The 20,760-nt window shown below is 41.2% G+C and overlaps 1 protein-coding gene across 2 annotated transcripts in view; it reads right to left on the reverse strand.

Annotated features, from left to right (window-relative positions):
- The window catches only part of LOC147024422 (DENN domain-containing protein 2B-like), a 252,398-nt gene that overhangs the window by 87,515 nt on the left and 144,123 nt on the right, over positions 1 to 20,760 (reverse strand). For both annotated transcript variants that reach the window (XM_085884333.1, XM_085884331.1), the window contains exon 12: positions 14,564 to 14,704. In XM_085884333.1, coding sequence (XP_085740459.1) covers positions 14,564 to 14,704 — 141 coding nt within the window. The remainder of the gene's footprint in view (positions 1 to 14,563; positions 14,705 to 20,760) is intronic.

Raw genomic sequence — 20,760 nt, forward strand, 5'->3', positions numbered from 1 at the left:
GATACAAAAAAGGCCTCAAAATCGATAAAGTAGGCCTACCAGTTAACACTTTCTTCAAATAGTCACAGCTGACTTTAATGAGGCGACTTTAATAAAAACATATTTTTTATAGTCTATCTTTTATTTTCAGGAAAACCCCATGGCCAATGTCAAGAAGGTTGACTGCACACTTCTTCCACCTTGCGCGAAGACTCTTAACCATAAGACTCGACGGGCGCACTGCATTAGCATCGTGTGGATAAATGCTGACTCGGCACATCCAGGACAAGGTTTGGATCCTCTGAACTACGGTTGGAAAGACAAGAAAGGATACTATGCTCCTGACTGGTTCTCGGGACCTGCCGTGCCAAATTATTTTTTTGAGGAAGAGGAAGTGGAGGATGAGAATTCCGTGGATCCTGAAAGTGACCTGCCAGATCTTGCCACCGAGTTTGACGACGCTGATGATTCAAGTTCCGAACTATCTTGGAGTGACGACTCAGAGAGTGAAACAGAGATATGACCATCCTGTGTTTCATGGTGGTATTGGTCATGGTGGTATTGTCCATGAACTTTGGCTCAAATGAAAGAGCTTATTTAGCCTTGAGTTGAGTTTTAAAACCTTGTCTCAAATTAAAGACGCAGAGTAGGAATGTGAAATCTAACCATCGTCTAATTGTACCTTAACCAGATGTCTCCTGTCCTGGTATGAGTCCGTTGATTTGTCTTCAAGCCATGTAGGTACAAGAACATGTAGCTAGGTAGTGCCCACTTCCCATTCCTGGTTCTGTACCTTTTGAGCATCTCTGAAAGATGCAACAGTTCCAATTTTCTTGTCTTTTCACCGTCTTCTAACTTTGTCTTAAAGTAGATCCACCAGAGGAAATCCTTTTGTAATAACAATAATAATGTGATTTCTTATATAGCACACTACACATACATCTCAGCGCGCTATACATCATCATCATCATCATTACCCCTGGCAGGACCTGTTCATTCTGAATACCATATCAGCCCCTCAACGGAGCATACAGCCCTGCTGCCGATTTCAGCGCTGGTGCTGAGCATTCATTACATCGAGATATTTTCACTGTCCCTGGGTGGGGAGAGGCAGAGTGAAGTAAAGTCCCTTACCCAAGGACACACCTCCGCTTATTTTCGCGTTACAAAGCGAAAACCCCCGATTGACACCGCTGGGATTTGAACCCGGACCTCTGGATTATGGGTCAACCGACTAACCCACCATGCTACGAGGCTTTTGTGGTACGAGTCTGGCTCAGTAGCATACATAAAGGTTAACCTTTTGCATGTGGATTTTATTACAATAAAGAATACAATAAAAAGGTAGGGGTTTTGTCATTATTTTTACCAACCTAGAATACAGTTCAAGGCCTTTACGTTTGACCTCCACATAGTCTCCCGAAAGGCCAACATTTGGGGTGTCTGGTAGGGCCAACGCAATGGACAATTTGTCTGGCATGGGGCATTCTATACTCGGTGGAGTGCACTTGTTCATTTAAACCTCATTTTAAGTGGTACCGCCAATGTTTGATGGAGCTCAAGTTCTTTGAAAGGGCCAACTTAAGGGGTTTCTGGTAGGGTCAACGCAGCGGACAAAGTTTCTTGCATGGGTCATTCTACACTCTGGGTTATGTCCTAGTTCATTTAAACTAGGTTTTATCTGGTACCTCCAATATTTGATCTAGCTCAAATTCTTCAAAAGGGCCAACTTAAGGGGCTTCTGGTGACCCTTATGCAGTGGACAAAGTTTCTTGCATGGGCCATTCTACACTCTGGGGGATGTACTTGTTCATTTAAACCTGGTTTTAACTGGTACCTCCAATGTTTGATCTTGCCCAAATTTTTGGACCCTTTTTGTGCTTCTGGCGGACCCTTATGCAGCAGACAATTTTTCTTGCATGGGCCATTCTACACTCTGGGGGATGTACTTGTTCATTTAAACCAGGTTTTAACTGGTACCTCCAATGTTTGATCTAGCCCATTTTAAGGGCCACTTTGAGGGTCCCCAGGGGCCACACGCAGTGGGTGGTGCCCGGCAGAAATCCACATCTGCATATGTCAGGTTACTCCCTAAAACCCCTTGTACTCAGATATTAGTACCTCATTCGTATGATCAAAACCCTCTGGGCTGCCGGTATAAAAGTGTCTTAAATGGTCTCTAGGTCTGAAAGGGTCTCATGGTGTCTCAAGGAACTAAATGTCTGAAAGTGTCTAAAGAGGTCTAAAAAGTCAAAGTGTAAAGGGTGTAAAGGTCTAAAGGCTCCAAAGGATCTAAAGGCTCGAAAAGATAGGTTCCACAATAGTGCAGCAGATTACTGAAATAATCTTTCACTTGGTGGTACAAGCACCAAATTTGGTATACATGTGCTCCAGGAACTATTCTCTCAGAAAAGTACGTTACCCACGTTGAAAAAACAAAATGGCCGCCATTTTTCAAGATGGCCACCATTTGAAGTCGTTTGAATCTGTGTTTGAGCTAAATTTTGATGGAATAATGCTATTTTAATGTTCTATGCATCGAAATATATGTTTTTTGAGTTAGAAAAATCCATTTCTGCACTTACAAAATCGTAATTATTGAAAACCAAGATGATATGGCCAGAATTAAATGACGACAGGCTCTTTTAGCGCTACATTTTGCAAAAAGAAAAAAATGAAGAATAATATAGCATATATAGCAGGAAATTATTATCTTTTGATTCACATGGTGGATTAGTCAATCATTTAGTCCTCACATTTGCATGCACACAACTGTGTACACTTGAGACTGAAGCGATAGCATTTACATCGCCCTCGGCATTCTGTCTTGCAGCCACATTTTGTTAACTGCTGACAACTCTGGGCAATGGGTGGAAGGGTAGTCCAAAAGACTTGCCAGACCTCACCATCTTTCTGCCACCCCCAATTTGCAGGGCTTTCAGTTTGCATTTTGCACACTATTGCCTGGCCCCATATGCAGCCTGCTTGGTAGGCAGACCGTTTGACATGCTGTATGAGAGCTGTGCTTGTCGGTGGAATAGCATCATAAGACCTTTGCTTCCGAGCGAACAAGTCCAGTCTTGCCTCATCAACTTTGTCCATAGTGTTGTTCTTGTCATACATGGTGATGACAAACTTCTCAAGGACATTGTAGTCTGCATTTTCCACGACTGGTGGGTACTGACTTAACTTCTTGAAGACGGGAGTCACTTGAGGGTAAACCTCCCATGCCTGCCATGCAGTTTTGTTGCCTTTTCTGCGAAAAGCTGACAGAATATCACAGCCAGTGAAGGCGTGAAAGAACAGCATGCCACTGGATTTGTCTGGGCCAAGATTCGCCACCATGTCATGAATTGGCAACCACTTAATGAACTGACCCTGGCCAAATTCAACCTACAAAATTTCCATGCCTGCATCTTGGAGGGTAGCAAAAACACTGACTGCAACAACAAGAACATCTGTATCACATGCTTTAATCAACACAGACGTCATCTGTTGCTTGGCTGCATGAAGAGCATGAGTGAAGATTCTGGAGTCGGCTTCCTCGTGGTTGCAAGGACTTAAGCCATCAAGACTGATGGATCTTTTGCAAAGAGCCTGATCTCCTTTGGTCACAACGACATTGTCAGGACACATGGTCACTATCTTATCAGCAAGGAACCCAAAGAGCTATGTCTTGTTGTTGTTGTTGTTGTTGTTGTTGTTGTTGTTGTTGTTGTTGTTGTTGTTGTTGTTGTTGTTGTTGTTGTCTCTCAGGAAACTCTTCCAGTTAGGTGGCAGCTTGGTTTTCTCCATCACTCGGTGTCGATCCCCTTTGCCTCTCTTTGATCTTGTTTCAGCCTTCAAGCTGGAAGTCCAATAAACATCAAAAACTATGTCTGTCCTCACGAAATTCGATGAGTACATCTGAATCTTTGGAACCACATCGAGGACAGCATATTCCTCAAAGGTCTTTGATGTCTTTGGCGGCAATGAATACACAAGAGAGGACCCATCAATGATAACAGCATCACATCCTGGTCTAGTCTCGGGAGGAGTAACTGTAGCTTCCAGAATTTTTGCAAGTTGCGACTTCTGACCAGTGTGGAGTTTCCCACTGTCACTCAGCGCCACAGGGAAAGACTGGTTTTCATGTTGGAAAAACTCAAGCAGGTCACACTCTCGTGCTTGGCAGGATATAAAGAGTTGCGAGAACAGACGGTAATCGTCTTTGAGTACCTGCTGCTTCATGTCGCCAGAAGTTGCAGCTGCCTCTTGGCGAAAGAAGTCTGCTTTGTTCTTTTTGATGGGCTTATAGAAGGAAGCTCCGTCACCCACCGCTCTCCACTGCTCAAGACGGCCAAAAGCTTGCCATCATTAAGATTGCGAGCGCATTCATTAAGCCTCTCATTTAGCTGCATGGTCATGGCTTGTCGCAACTTTGACTTTGGTTGTATCTTTTCACATAGGAAACACCGTTGCACTTCCATGCTCGTTCTTCGCATTTTTGAGTGCCCTTCTCCTGGATCATTTTGAATTTCAGCTGCTCTTTTAGTGGCACGCTCAAGTTTATAGCTGCCAAACATTTTGCAACAATTTTGGTGGTACTTGGCACTATTTCGCCTCAGTGTATCCTCAATACCACCTCCTTCATCCAATCTGGATGGGTCTAAACTGATCGGTAACTGGTGGATTGCCTGAAATTGTGGTAGGTTTTTTGCTATCATGGAATAACCATAAGAACTACACTCATAACAGATTGGGGGAGACTTCAACTCTTCTTTTGTATCAGTCTGACAGAGGCAACACTTCCTCCAGTCAGTTTTAGGAGTACAACTCAACGGATTATTAGTGGACATATTGAACAGGTTAAGGCCGAGGGTTTATCCTTTTACCACCTAACCGTACAAAATACATAAGCACATTGAGATATGGGATACAACTAGGTTCATACATACAAATGCCCTACACCTAGCCCGATCGTTCATCCAGTGCCATTTAAGTCCCGTGCGATCTGTACACCTTCCGGTAACTGAAGCCCTGTTACCCTTGGCTCGGCTCTCCCACGCTGGCACATCCTGTCAATTCAGGCGCGGCTATCTAATAGTGTAATACTACAACTAGCTATACTTCTAGCTGAAATATATACAGGGGCTTATTAGATAGCATTTGGGACACTCAAGTATACTCCAAACTACAGTTTAGGTAAGTAAACTCCAGCTACAAGTAGTACACTATAAGCCGACACTGAACCCCATGCTGAGTCTCACAGCAGTGATGTCACCAGTGTGCCCTGGTTGTGCTTTAACATCACTCTTATTCACATAATGTAATAGAGCTTGACCGCATCACCTCAATACATGATCACAGATGTTGCCCAGCAATATCTGTGATAATTTTGTAAGACAACTACAAAAGTACTGATTTTAAGTCATGCAATGGCCGCCATCTTGAAAACTGGTAACCATTTTCGAATATTCGTGCCAAAATATATTTCTCCAGTCAAAATACAATCCATTTAACATTTGGATCAATAGCATGTTCCTATTTATAGACGTTTAGCACTGAAAACCATTTTTCCTATTTTATGAGACTGCCATCTTGAAAAATGGCGGCCATTTTTTTTTTCAACGTGGGTAACATACTTTTCTGAGAGAATGGGTCCTGGAGCACATGTATACCAAATTTGGAGCTTGGACCATCAACTGAAAGATTCTTGTGGGATACTGACTAAATCTGCCCCACTACAAGTGTGTAATTAAAAGACGTACTCATGTTCCAACAGCATGTAATTAATAGACTTACATTTCACAAGTACGTAACAAATAACATCTTCCCTACTTCCGCAACTTCTTTGATAAACACAACTCAACCTCGAACCCTAATAATCATTAGCGTAATATCTTGAAATAACCATAATGCAAACCACAACATCAAGTGTATGTGGGTTGAACGAGGCTCCACCCCCCCTCCCCCCCTTTCCCTCCACCAAACAGATATCCAGATTAATATATACATACACACCAGGTTGCCCAGAAGTAATAGGGCAGTTGCTAAATCAATAGTCAGTACAATTTCATTATTATTTTCTAATTTATTATTTTAATTGTTAATTGATTTTTGTTTGATGTTATTCCTTGATAATTATTTTGATTGCAGAATCCCCAAAAGTGGAAGATTTAAACCACGGAGGATCTTTTTCTGTTTAAATGTGGATTCTCTGACTGCCCTATTACTTCTGGGCCACCTGGTGTGCGCGCGCACGCGCACACTCGCACACACTCACACACACACACACACACACACACATACACACATACACACACACACACACACACACACACACACACACACACACACACACACACACACACACACACACACACACACACACACACACACACACACACACACACACACACTGGAGATAATGTCGATGTAATGCTTTCATTTATTTATTTTACATGAAATACGTATTACCAAGTGAAATAATGAGATGTAACATCATTCCTCATATCATGAGACATACACAAGAATCATAAGAGTTTGCATGTCTCAGCCTGGCATGTAAAAACGTAATTCTTTGTCAAGGATATTATAAGATAATTAACTTTCTGAGGCGAGTTAACGCATATTAGGGAAGCATCCTGATTTCCTCAACATTCTACAATACTCCTACCCATCTTTCATCATTCGAAAAAAAATGTTTGTGGGAATCTATGTTCTCATGGAAAGTGTCTGAGAAAAATAAATCACACCAACAAGCAATGTGTGTGATCTGATGAGATTTGTTGACCAGCCAATATCCATTAGTCAACCTAAAATCATGGGATACCCCTTTACAATGTGAGAATTGCCCAAAGATGAGTCCGATGTGCGTAACCATGATTATCATCCACAGACATCACGGTAAAAATCAGGGAAACACTCAGTTACTGATTTCCCGGAGATTATTCATTGCACACACCAATATGGGAGCATTTTTGACCCTTCCCCAACCATTCCTCTGGCTCACACATGCCCCCTTCCCATCCTTCCCCTCTTCCCTGGCTCCAATGTGGTTTTCATTCCCATGACTGCTCATAGTGAAGAGTTTTCAGTTCCAGTGAATGAGTGGCACCTATTTAACGTTAATGGCCCACAGTCCAGAAAACGTTGAAGACTTGGAAATGTCAGCTGCTCTTTTAAAGAGTATAGGTTTATCCAGCTACCAAACTCATGTATGGACATAAGTAGATACAATATATCAGCTCTTATGGGAGTCAAGCTAGACTTTTGCATGAACAAGTGAAATCCTTCAATACAGCATGTGTGGTGAAGCAAATGAGTACACTAATGTTAAAATATGCAATTTATGCTTTTTGAGTTGAAAAACAATTAAAAAGCGTACTTAATATTTGAAATGTAAAAATCTTGTTATTATTGTGATAAGCACCTTTAGATATAACAGAAGGAATTAAATTGTTCGATACAGCGTGGCAGGAGGCTGCAAAAGAATGATGGCATAAGAAGAACTTAGCTTTCAGCGTTCGGCGCGAAATGCGATGGTGGGTGGAAATGACGTCTTTCGGCGTGAAATTACGTTTTTCGTTCGTTCCTACATGAGAGGGGCGCGTTTCTTGGTTTTTTTTGTCAAGCAATAAATTCAATGGTTTTCACATATATAACACATTAGTTTCACAAATTTCCATTGAAATACTCGGGTATTTCCGTCAATTGCCGCCATTTCCGTCTAGGTTACGCACTGCATCTACCAGACGGCCGTCATTGGCTGTCTTGAGGCACGTGGGGGGGGGGGGGGGTACACCGGAGACGCCGGAGACGTGGTAGACGCCGGGGACATTTCAAACTCGGTGCAATTGTATACAGCGCACGCGCTGTAAAAAGTAACCCCTGAACAGAGTTCCAACAAGGAATGATCATCTGTTTGAGCACCTCCATCAAGAAAGTTTCAATCATCCCAACCCTGACCAATGATCTTCAAAAAAGACCTGAGTGAAGAGAACCTTGGGACTTGTTGAGGTGATGAAAACCTGTGATAAGTCACCCCTACACAGATTGGTTAATATTGTAAATTTTTCATGCCAAGCAATGTCAAGCAAGCACCAATACAAAATAATACTAGTCATTGTCAAGACCAGTGTCAGTCTGCATCAGCCTTCATTGGAGCATGAAAAAAAATGTATATCCCAATTGGGTTTCAAGTGTTTGCCCTTCATCAGAGCAAAAAAAGGAAATGGGAGTGGAGAGAGGAATGCCTGGGAAGATTAAAAGAAACTTGAGCTCGTGGCTTGGTGAGATCGGTACTGATATTGTTTCTGAATGTCCAGTAAGTGTTCGTGGAAATAATTGGCCAGTCTTTGGCATGTCTACCCCATGTACATTTTGTTACATAAAGTGCAGTTGATACAATATACAAAGCTTGGGAGATGTAATCAAAGTGGTCAGTAACTTTAAGGTCAGTAACTTTAAGGGAGCTTTTTATATCCTGAACTTGAAGTTTCTCAGCTCCCATTCTGAGTTCAAAAGGAACTGCCCTGCTGTTGTTGTGAACTCTGTGTCATAAAGACTCGTGAACTCAACTCGGGTCGAAATAGAACTACGTTCCAGGTGAGCTAAAAAAACGCTGCTGGAGATCCAAAAACATTCTCTAACTTTACTATAACCTGTGTCACAGTATTAAGTTCTCTCTAACTTTACTAAAGAGGAATGGCTTGCACTTAAAACCTTCCACAATCATAAGGACATAGTCATCATACTAGCTTGCAAAGGTGGTTCCATCATGGTCCGGTGCATCGACATTTAAAAACAGGAAGCTATTTCAGCAATTCCTGCAAACCGTTTTTTTATGCTGAAGTTAATCAAGACCTTATTTTGGCCAAGTCCAAAACTTACTAAGGAGACCAAATAAGGGATATAATTTCCAAAAAGAAACTTCCACTTACTGCGAGAAACCTCATTGTTACTGCGAGAAACCTCAAGAAGACGGTTACACTTTTGCTTCTTACCTAAGACTCACAAGGCCAACAACCATAATCCTATAATTCCTGTTTGTTGTTGCCCCACCAAACTGATTTCTCGTTAATTTGACAAGATGGATCCTATTTTCAATCTGTACCTTCTCACACTTACATTCTTGGATCAGATTTCTCACCAATAAGAAATCTTTAATCATCATGGACATCAACTTGAGTGACACTGTGATTCCTAACAATGAGGGACTTCGAGCACTCAAACACTTTCTGGACTTCCATATCAACATAAAGCCATACACTGAAAGAAACTCCACTCCATTTCAGCAAACTAATTTTCACATTGTTTCCGGTTAATTCGACAAGCAAACAAATGGGGTAGCTATGGGAATAAAATGGATGCAAACTATGCTAATGTTTTTGTTGATTAGATGGAGGAACAACCCTTTGGATCAGTTTGATGGTCCCACACTAGAATGTTTTTGGTCGCTACATGGATGACTGCATTGGCGCAACATCTTGCAGTTGACAAGAACATGAACAGTTTATTGACTTTGTAATTATCTCCATGCTGCCCAGGGTTTCACATGGGAGATTTCAGATATCTCTGTCACTTTTCAACACATTATTGTTTCCGTAAAGGCCCGGTCACACCTTGACGTTTTAGCCAACGTATGCCGATTTTTGAATTTTTTTTTCTAAAACGCTGGCACACGTTGAATACGTTATGGGTAAGTTTTGATAACATTGAGAGCACGCTGAAAAACACTGCCATACGTCGTTGTACGTTGGCTTTAAACGTTGTACTTTTTGGTTGTCCTCAAATTTTTTCATGCTTGAAATTTCACGACGTATGCCGGCGTATGACTCACACGTTCCGCTACGCTGGCCACAAGTTGTATGCACGGTCTGCGATCATTGACAGACGTCAACACATGCTACTTGTAAGTTAATCATAAGTTGAGACACGCCGAGGTAATGTTTAGCGTACCCGAAACTTATTTGTAACCTATGATTAACGTGTTGTTGGCACGTTACGCGATCGTTGCCACACATCGACAGACGTAACTTTTAAGTTACTCATAGGCTGAAAGACGTCGGTATAATGGATCATCCTCGCGTCAGCGTCCACGGCCACGGCCAGGACACTTATTTGCAGCATTCTTCAAACTTTTCTTCGGCATGACGAGGATGTTCACACTTCGATGTCTAGCTTGGCGATGATTCCAATTGTCCATCGGCAGTATCTATTTAAAATAGTCGAGTTTGAGCGTTTTAACACGGTCAGAAGAAACGCTTCAAATTTCCAAACCCCAGCGTCAAAAACACAAAGGTGAGTGACAGCAATTTAAATCGTTCATTGTAAACAATGAAAATAGTTGAGTGGTACCGTTTAAAAGTCGTTGAGTGTAAAAAAAATCCAATTGTTGAGTGCAAGCGTCCACTTTCAATAGTGAGGTTTGAGCGATTTAGCACGTTCAATAGAAACGATTAAAATTTCCAAGCGCCAGCGTCAAAAAACAAAGGCGAGTGACAGCAATTTAAATCGTTCATTGTAAACAATGAAAATAGCTGAGTGGTACCGTTTAAAAGTCGTTGAGTGTAAAAAAATTCCAATTGTTGAGCGCAAGCGTCTACTTTCAATAGTGGAGATGCAGCCATTTAAATCGTTGAGTGGCAGCCAATGAATAGCAAACCCTACGTCACCGGCAAAGATAAACTGCCGCACGATATGGATAAGTTAGGCTATCGTTGGGCATAGTTTGTGAACGCCGGCTTCACGATAATTATTCGTTGGTATATCGTATCTATAAGTAATCAAAGCGCTCTATGCACATTATTAGTTCATTGTGCATTTGTCCAACCCGTTATGAATAGACCTAAATCGTAAAATCAAGCTATAGCTCATTGTTGAAAAAGCCCCATAAAAAATTAGCTGCGAAGAACTTCGAACAATGGTGAAATGATGTCTCCTACCCGTGGACACGCGGACGCAAGGACGATCCATCATAACCCACACCCTCCCCCTCACACTCACCTACTACTGCCAACATGAACAAACTACTACTAATACTAATACTAATACTGATACCGATACTGTTACTGCTGACATGGACATCGACTCAAAAAGGACTCAAAAACACTGTTGGGTTCCCCTTTTATGAGCAGCATTTTTATATACCAATTCCCAAAACCGCTGGGAACACGTCTTTATATTGCAGTTGTAAGCTAGAAACACGTTAATTTATTTTTTTTTTGTCGACCGGAAGACATCATTGGAATACGTCGACATACATCGATGTGTGTTGGGACTACGTAAAGAATTGGTTCAAAGCACGTCAAACATAAGTTAGAAATAAGTTTCGCGTAAAAAAGACATTACCGCGACGTGTTTCGACTTATGAGTAGCTTATAAGTAGCCTTTGTGGACGTGTGTAAGCGTCCACATATCGTGTGTAAAACTTATCCCCATCGCATGCGGAACGTGTGTCATACGCCGAGTACGTCCAAAAATTTTGAACATGTTTAAAATTTCTTGACGTACTCTACTTACTACGACGTATGATAGCGTACTTTAGCGTTCTACTCACGTATACCAAACTTACTCATACCGTATTTGACGTGCCCCAACGTTTTAGACACATTTTTCTTAGGTCGGCATACGCTGGCAGGATCGCCAAGGTGTGACCGCGATGTTGACACTTCCATTTCTACAGCAGCTATGATTCGAATCGTTGTGCGTCAGCCTTTTAATAGGCTACGTCACGACATCGTCGGCGATGCGTGCAACGCGCTATGCCTAAGTTAGACTATCGTTGGGCATCGGTTGTGTAGGCCGACAACAGGTTCAGCATTCGTTGGTATAAGTTATCTATAACACAACGAAACGTTCTGTGTCCGTTACCAATGCGTTATACATAAGACCAAGTCGCTATGAATACGTCCGAATCTTTAAAAAAAAAACATCAAAAGTTCAACATAAGCCAGCGTTTTACATACATTTTAATACGTTGCCATCGCTGGCTAAAACGTCAAGGTGTGACCGGGCCTTTAGAGACAACTGTCTGTGATCACTGTAAAGGTCACTAAAATTGCACAGATCTTGTAACTCTCAAGACAGAGTTTTCACCATCACCAAGAAACACTGTGGCATATCCAAAGTTTGAATACGATGGGACCCCAAAACTTCAGCACTCAAAGACCAAGAGCTTATGAACTGTCCATCATAGATCAAGCAGACTTTATCATACCACCAACACTTCTACTCTTACATCATCTTAATCTTACCTACTCGATGGGAAAGACATCATAGAATCTTCAAGATCTTCAACCTAATGCTAGCAGAAGGGGTAACGATCTTAACTTCCAACCAAAGGATTGCGCATTTGTGATGCAATGCCATGTCTGTGAAGATACCTATCTGAGAGTTAATAGTGAGGTAAGGAAACAAACCCAGGCAGGATAGTTCAAGGTAAGGGCCCTTCCTTTGCATGATCCTATCGGCTGATGCTAGTCTAGCAACTGGTGATGAAACGTGGCTTCATCATTAGGATCGTGAAATAAAATTGGAATCCATGCAATGGAATCATCGTAAACTAGAAGAGCGCTCGGTAGCGCACATAGTCTCACCTCGCATGCTCATTCTAAACAAAAATACCATCGTAAATTGAACACGCTACTCTTATGGCCCACGTATCCCTATCACCCATGCACCCTTTATGTCACATACGTTGCGATTATCCGTAGCTTTATTGATTATTAGGATACTTAACAACCACTTTTGTGCACATTAAGGCAAAATTGCATCAATGAAGATGAATATGAAAAAAAAATTCAAAGTATATTCCCTATGGATAGTCAATCATTTGTGTTATATTCCCCCAAGACTAGTCAATCATATGAACGAAGCTTCGTATCGATCTGTTAAGCGGTCCTAGAGAAGAATTTTTTTGCGTTTTTACTTTCAATTCAATGTGGCCACCAGACCACATGATCGATGACATCATAAATTTAATTTTCTCTCACATCGGGTGGTTGATCAGATATATGAAGTTTTAGATTTTTTAGATAAGGATTTCGATTCAACCAATTTTGGCTGGAATATCACTTCACCGATGACAATTGTTATCACCCTATATACCTCATGGGGAGTTGATAACACATGCCAATTTTCAATTTTTTCATTGAGTGGTTTCGGAGAAAATGATGTCCAAATATTTTACTTTAATCCAATATGGCTGCCATTCCATGTGACCGATGACATCAGAGTTATCAATAAAATATCTTCCATGGCAAGTCCCTCCTAGGTTTAAAGTTTTGCATCGATTGGACAAGCAGTTGCAGAGATGAATTCCCCTTATCCCATCCCCATACAGCCAAGACCTGTCCTTCAAGACTATTGTCTGTTTTGACATTTGAATTCCCACCTTCAAGTGTGGCCACAAATTTGCTGACAACAGGGAACTCATTGAAGCAACAGAGATGTGGCTGCAGGAGCAATCTGAATACTCCAAAATGCTGGTATAGACAGTTTGAAGGACATTTGGAGTAAACACATTGAAGTTAACGGACGCAATATAGAACAAGAAAAAAGTGCAATCAGAGATTGCAGACCCTCACCAGGATTTGTTTAGTGTGGTGTATTTTGTGTGGCGTTTGTGTACTGGTGTGTTACGTAATTAATAAGAGACATATTTAAAACTGTCACTTTATAACCGATGACAGTGATGACCAGGTACCAAGACATCCCGCTTTGATGCAACTCAGCTTTGATTGGACACCTGACCAATCAAAGACCCATGACGTTTTTTATATTAAACTGAATTCAGAATGGGATTAAAATTCATTCAATTCAAATCAAATGGAAGACCAAATAAGTACAGTCCTGCATTGGAGTAATCAGAAGTAACTCTAACAAGCAAAAAGCAAAGATGAAGTCATCAGGAGGAACCTGGATAGGATTCACATTTCAGCTGCTACTCCTCCACCCTCAAACCCATCCAGGCACAGCCAAAGTGAGCCTTATTTTAAAAATAAAAAACAAAAAGAAACCAGATCAAAAATTAAATAATTATGGCTGCGAGACCAAGCGTCTGATCAAGTTGAAATTTAAAACATGCATCCCCCATAACTACAAGATCAAAGTTTTGAAGTTTCACGTCAATTGATTAAGCAGTTCCAGAGAAAACATTATTTCATATTTTTTCTTCAATATGGCTGCCAAACCATGTCACCTCTCAATTATCCCTGAACAAACTTGTCTGAAGTTTCACCTTGATGTGTCTAGCCATTCTGTGGAAGATTTTTGAAGGTTTAAAAAAAACAATATGGCTGCCAAATCACGTGACCGATGACATTATCAATTTTTTTTTCTGTGGACCATTTTATCCCGAGATGACCCTCAAAAATTTTCATGTTATAAAGACCGCTTGAAGCCATTTATTATCTTGATTATCTGCAGGAACTTTAAAGACATTCATACGATTTTAACGAGAGTAGAATAATACTTTGGATTCGTGCCAAAACTTAATAAACACTGCTTTAAATTTCTGTTTTGTTCTTGTGTCATCCAAAAGCATGGTAGAAAATAAATGAAAAAAAACAATAGCAACGTTTGTTGCACAAAAGCACACCTCATTTCCAGAGCCAGGAAGAAAAACTTTCACTTCAATGGTTCGTCCGGGTGCAGGAAAAGGTGCCTCGACAAGGGCTCGCATAAAGGGATAAACCAAGGCAGCAGAAATCTCTCTACGTCGCTCCACCTCATCAAGGATCTAGTGATTATAACAATGACAAAAGTTAAAACCTGAGGTTTCTTCACAAAAACAATTGCACTTGAAACAGTAGATGAAATACATCAACACCATTTATGTCAATACACCACAAAAGAAACATCAGAACAAGAAACAAATGCAAAAGAAACAAACATAACTTTGTACACCAATTTCAAATTTGTTGTTTGTTTGATTTATAACAATCACTTGTTGAACTTAAAAGTATATGTTCATGCCATGGCTGTGCTAAAAGGACAAAGTTGAAAGTTGAGTATAAAAAAAGTCCAGCTACTTGTGGTGTCAGGTTAACAAGTATGAAAATGAGGTGAGCTATTTCAACACGGAGAATCAATCATAGAGTCTGCACAAAATCAACATGGTTCCCCATGTAATAAAGCATAAAGTGTCACTCAAAGAAAAAGAGAAAGACAGAGATGAAGATAGATGAAGAGAGATGAAGATAGATGAAGAGAGATGAAGATAGATGAAGAGAGATGAAGATAGATGAAGAGAGATGAAGATAGATGAAGAGAGATGAAGATAGATGAAGAGAGATGAAGAGAGATGAAGAGAGATGAAGAGAGATGAAGATAGATGAAGAGAGATGAAGATAGATGAAGAGAGATGAAGATAGATGAAGAGAGATGAAGATAGATGAAGAGAGATGAAGATAGATGAAGAGAGATGAAGATAGATGAAGAGAGATGAAGATAGATGAAGAGAGATGAAGATAGATGAAGAGAGATGAAGATAGATGAAGAGAGATGAAGAGAGATGAAGATAGATGAAGAGAGAGGAAGATAGATGAAGAGAGAGGAAGATAGATGAAGAGAGAGGAAGATAGATGAAGAGAGAGGAAGATAGATGAAGAGAGAGGAAGATAGATGAAGAGAGAGGAAGATAGATGAAGAGAGAGGAAGATAGATGAAGAGAGAGGAAGATAGATGAAGAGAGAGGAAGATAGATGAAGAGAGAGGAAGATAGATGAAGAGAGAGGAAGATAGATGAAGAGAGAGGAAGATAGATGAAGAGAGAGGAAGATAGATGAAGAGAGAGGAAGATAGATGAAGAGAGAGGAAGATAGATGAAGAGAGAGGAAGATAGATGAAGAGAGAGGAAGATAGATGAAGAGAGAGGAAGATAGATGAAGAGAGAGGAAGATAGATGAAGAGAGAGGAAGATAGATGAAGAGAGAGGAAGATAGATGAAGAGAGAGGAAGATAGATGAAGAGAGAGGAAGATAGATGAAGAGAGAGGAAGATAGATGAAGAGAGAGGAAGATAGATGAAGAGAGAGGAAGATAGATGAAGAGAGAGGAAGATAGATGAAGAGAGAGGAAGATAGATGAAGAGAGAGGAAGATAGATGAAGAGAGAGGAAGATAGATGAAGAGAGAGGAAGATAGATGAAGAGAGAGGAAGATAGATGAAGAGAGAGGAAGATAGATGAAGAGAGAGGAAGATAGATGAAGAGAGAGGAAGATAGATGAAGAGAGAGGAAGATAGATGAAGAGAGAGGAAGATAGATGAAGAGAGAGGAAGATAGATGAAGAGAGAGGAAGATAGATGAAGAGAGAGGAAGATAGATGAAGAGAGAGGAAGATAGATGAAGAGAGAGGAAGATAGATGAAGAGAGAGGAAGATAGATGAAGAGAGAGGAAGATAGATGAAGAGAGAGGAAGATAGATGAAGAGAGAGGAAGATAGATGAAGAGAGAGGAAGATAGATGAAGAGAGAGGAAGATAGATGAAGAGAGAGGAAGATAGATGAAGAGAGAGGAAGATAGATGAAGAGAGAGGAAGATAGATGAAGAGAGAGGAAGATAGATGAAGAGAGAGGAAGATAGATGAAGAGAGAGGAAGATAGATGAAGAGAGAGGAAGATAGATGAAGAGAGAGGAAGATAGATGAAGAGAGAGGAAGATAGATGAAGAGAGAGGAAGATAGATGAAGAGAGAGGAAGATAGATGAAGAGAGAGGAAGATAGATGAAGAGAGAGGAAGATAGATGAAGAGAGAGGGAGGAAGAGAGAGAGAGAGAGAGAGAGAGAGAGAGAGAGAGAGAGAGAGGAAGAGAGAGAGAGAGAGAGAGAGAGAGAGAGAGAGAGAGAGAGAGAGAGAGAGAGAGAGAGAGAGAGAGAGAGAGAGAGAGAGAGAGAGAGAGAGAGAGAGAGAGAGAGAGAGAGAGAGAGAGAGAGAGAGAGGAAGAGAGAGAGAGAGAGAGAGAGAGAGAGAGAGAGAGAGGAAGAGAGAGAGAGAGAGAGGAAGAGAGAGAGAGAGAGGAAGAGAGAGAGAGAGAGAGAGAGAGAGAGAGAGAGAGAGAGAGAGAGAGAGAGAGAGAGAGAGAGGAAGAGAGAGAGAGAGAGAGAGAGGAAGAGAGAGAGAGAGAGAGAGAGAGAGAGAGAGAGGAAGAGAGAGAGAGAGAGAGAGGAAGAGAGAGAGAGAGAGAGAGGAAGAGAGAGAGAGAGAGAGGAAGAGAGAGAGAGAGAGAGAGAGAGAGAGAGGAAGAGAGAGAGAGAGAGAGAGAGAGAGAGAGAGAGAGAGAGAGAGAGAGAGAGAGAGAGGAAGAGAGAGAGAGAGAGAGAGAGAGAGGAAGAGAGAGAGAGAGAGAGGAAGAGAGAGAGAGGAAGAGAGAGAGAGAGAGAGAGAGAGAGAGAGAGAGAGAGAGAGAGAGAGGAAGAGAGAGAGAGGAAGAGAGAGAGAGGAGAGAGAGAGAGAGAGAGAGAGAGAGGAAGAGAGAGAGAGGAAGAGAGAGAGAGAGGAAGAGAGAGAGAGGAAGAGAGAGAGAGGAAGAGAGAGAGAGGAAGAGAGAGAGAGAGAGATAGAGAGGAAGAGAGAGAGAGGAAGAGAGAGAGAGGAAGAGAGAGAGAGGAAGAGAGAGAGAGGAAGGGAGAGAGAGGAAGAGAGAGAGAGGAAGAGAGAGAGAGGAAGAGAGAGAGAGGAAGAGAGAGAGAGGAAGAGAGAGAGAGGAAGAGAGAGAGAGGAAGAGAGAGAGAGGAAGAGAGAGAGAGGAGAGAGAGAGAGAGGAAGAGAGAGAGAGAGGAAGAGAGAGAGAGGAAGAGAGAGAGAGGAAGAGAGAGAAGAGAAGAGAGAGAGGAAGAGAGAGAGAGGAAGAGAGAGAGAGAGGAAGAGAGAGAGAGAGAGAGGAAGAGAGAGAGAGAGAGAGAGGAAGAGAGAGAGAGGAAGAGAGAGAGAGGAAGAGAGAGAGAGGAAGAGAGAGAGAGGAAGAGAGAGAGAGGAAGAGAGAGAGAGGAAGAGAGAGAGAGGAAGAGAGAGAGGAAGAGAGAGAGAGGAAGAGAGAGAGAGGAAGAGAGAGAGAGGAAGAGAGAGAGAGGAAGAGAGAGAGAGAGGAAGAGAGAGAGAGGAAGAGAGAGAGAGACAGACAGAGAGACAGAGAGAGAGAGAGAGAGAGAGACAGAGAGACAGAGAGACAGAGAGACAGAGCAAGAGAAAGAGCAAGAGAAAGAGCAAGAGAAAGAGCAAGAGAAAGAGCAAGAGAAAGAGCAAGAGAAAGAGCAAGAGAAAGAGCAAGACAAAGAGCAAGACAAAGAGCAAGAGAAAGAGCAAGAGAAAGAGCAAGAGAAAGAGCAAGAGAAAGAGCAAGAGAAAGAGAGAGAGAGAGAGAGAGAGAGAGAGAGAGAGAGAGAGAGAGAGAGAGAGAGAGATAGAGAGAGAGAGAGAGAGAGAGAGAGAGAGAGAGAGAGAGAGAGAGAGAGAGAGAGAGAGAGAGAGAGAGAGGCAGCTGTGCTGCAGGAAGTTTGAATAGCAAGATGAAGTTTGGGAATGCAATGCAGGTCTCACGGACAGCCGGTTGAGTCCAACTGTTAACCAGGATTATACCGCATTAATAACAGAGCAGGCATTTCTCAAAGTAAATCTGTGAAATGCATTGACATTTTAAAGCCTGTGGGAAATATTTAAACAACAGATTCCTTTATTCTTTTTTTTTTTTCATGTAATGCCACAACATTCTTTTGTACCAGCCATGGGAAAAACAGCTGCAGAATATTTAAATCTACCAACTCATCATCGAGGCTGAAAAAGTAGCCAAGTTGAAGAAAACAGGAAGAAGAAAAGGGGGCGCAGGAGGGACAGGCAGGCTTGTGGCGGAAATACAGGCCGTCACGGCGTTGAAACAGAAGCTGAGAAGCCTCGGGAGTAGAAGACACATCCTGCATTGCTCATTTATAACATGCTGCACCCTATCCTGCAACATTTTTGCTTAGGCCTCATGGGTTTCCTTTCCTGAGTGGGTATCGATGTGGTCATTCAAAGCACCACGTGGTGTTGCCATGAAGAGTAACAGAAAGAATGAAGCCAAGTTTAAAGACTACATAATGGAGGAGTTCAAAACCACAGCACAAACTAAAACAATGCTTAAAATTTATCAAACAAATAGGTACATAATTTATATTACTGAGCAAACCGTTTGCATAGTACCAAGGTTTACCAAAGATAAACTGTAGATATGGCATGTTGAGTTAAGTACAGTATTTATTCAAGAACATTTTAACCATTTTGAATTAATGTTGGGCAATAGCTGAAGAAGTTGAAAAATGACATCAAAATGAGGTGATTGAACTGACAACAAAACCTTTGAGCAGAAATTATGATAAGAAAGATACATTTAGGGTCTTAATACTGAGATAAACTACACATCACAGCACATTTAAACCATCAGCCAACCACTCGCATCTTCTGAATGGAATTTTAATATTTCACAGCACAATAACAGAACCAACTAAAACTTTCAATGCAAATGAAGCACAGCATTGCCAATAATTAGATAGATTTTTCCCAGGCTGTATTTAGAGTCAGATGTGTAGCACTATGCTCCATTCCACTCATACAGACTGCTTTAGTGTTTGGGACAAGAAATTGAGACTCAGTCAGTAAGCAGTAAATCAAACTTGTTATGTGGCTGCTCTGTCCGATCCCAGACTTATAAATACTACTAATAATAATAATAACTGGAACGACACTCAGGAGAGCGCATAGTCTCACCTCGCACACTCATTCTGAACAAAAATACCATTGTTAACTGAAGACGCCGCGATATTATGGCCCACTGCTAGCTATTATGGCCAATAAACCAATATCATCCATGTACCCTATTATGTCACATATTGCCATTATCCATAACTTCATTGATCGATTATGAAGACATTTAACAACCACTTTTGTGCACATAAAAGATAAATTGCATCAATGAAGATCAATATGAAAAAAAAATTTCAAACTATATTCACCATGGCTAGTCAATCGGATGTATAAAGTTTCGTATGGATCTGTTAAGCAGTTCTGGAGAGGAAGATTTTTTTTAACGTTTGTATTTTCAATTCAATATGGATGCCAGACCACATGACCGATGACATCATAAGTTTAATTCTTCACTCACACCGGATCGTAGATCAAATATATAAAGTTTTAGATTTTTTTTTGGAAAGGTTTTTGATTCAACCAATTATGGCTGAAATACCACTTCACTGATGACATCATCGTTTTCACCCTATATGTTGATCATGTATGCCAAGTCATTATCATTGGGCAGTTTCAGAGAAGATGTCCAAATGATTTCCTTAATCCAATGTGGTTGTCATAACACGTGACCTATGATGTCAGAGTTATCAATGAAATATTTTCCATGGAGAGTCCCACTGATGTTTAAAATTTCGCATTGATCAGACAAGCGGTTGCAGAGAAAAAGAAGATTGAAAGCAAAAATATATAGACATGTACACACAAACAGACAGACCGACAGACAGACAAACAGACGTGCTGCAATAGTCTCGCAACTCTTTCGGGGTGAGACTAATAACTGGATCATTCAAAGAACACCTTACCCCATGTAGTCTTGAGAAAAAGGACGTAGGAAGGGTGTTTCAAACTCTTGCTTTGTGTTTTGCATGAAACAAACAGTGCTAAGTCCAACCATGTTTGTGTGAATGCTGAATCTCACAGTTACTCTCCCCTCAGGGTATGAAATGGTGTGAATGCTGAATCTCACAGTTGCTCTGCCCTCGAGGCATGAAATGGTGTGAATGCTGAATCTCACAGTTA

This window comes from Eptatretus burgeri, chromosome 6 (assembly GCF_056783735.1).
Source record: "Eptatretus burgeri isolate ZD-2024b chromosome 6, Ebu_testis_v1, whole genome shotgun sequence".
In the NCBI taxonomy this organism is placed as follows: domain Eukaryota; kingdom Metazoa; phylum Chordata; class Myxini; order Myxiniformes; family Myxinidae; genus Eptatretus; species Eptatretus burgeri.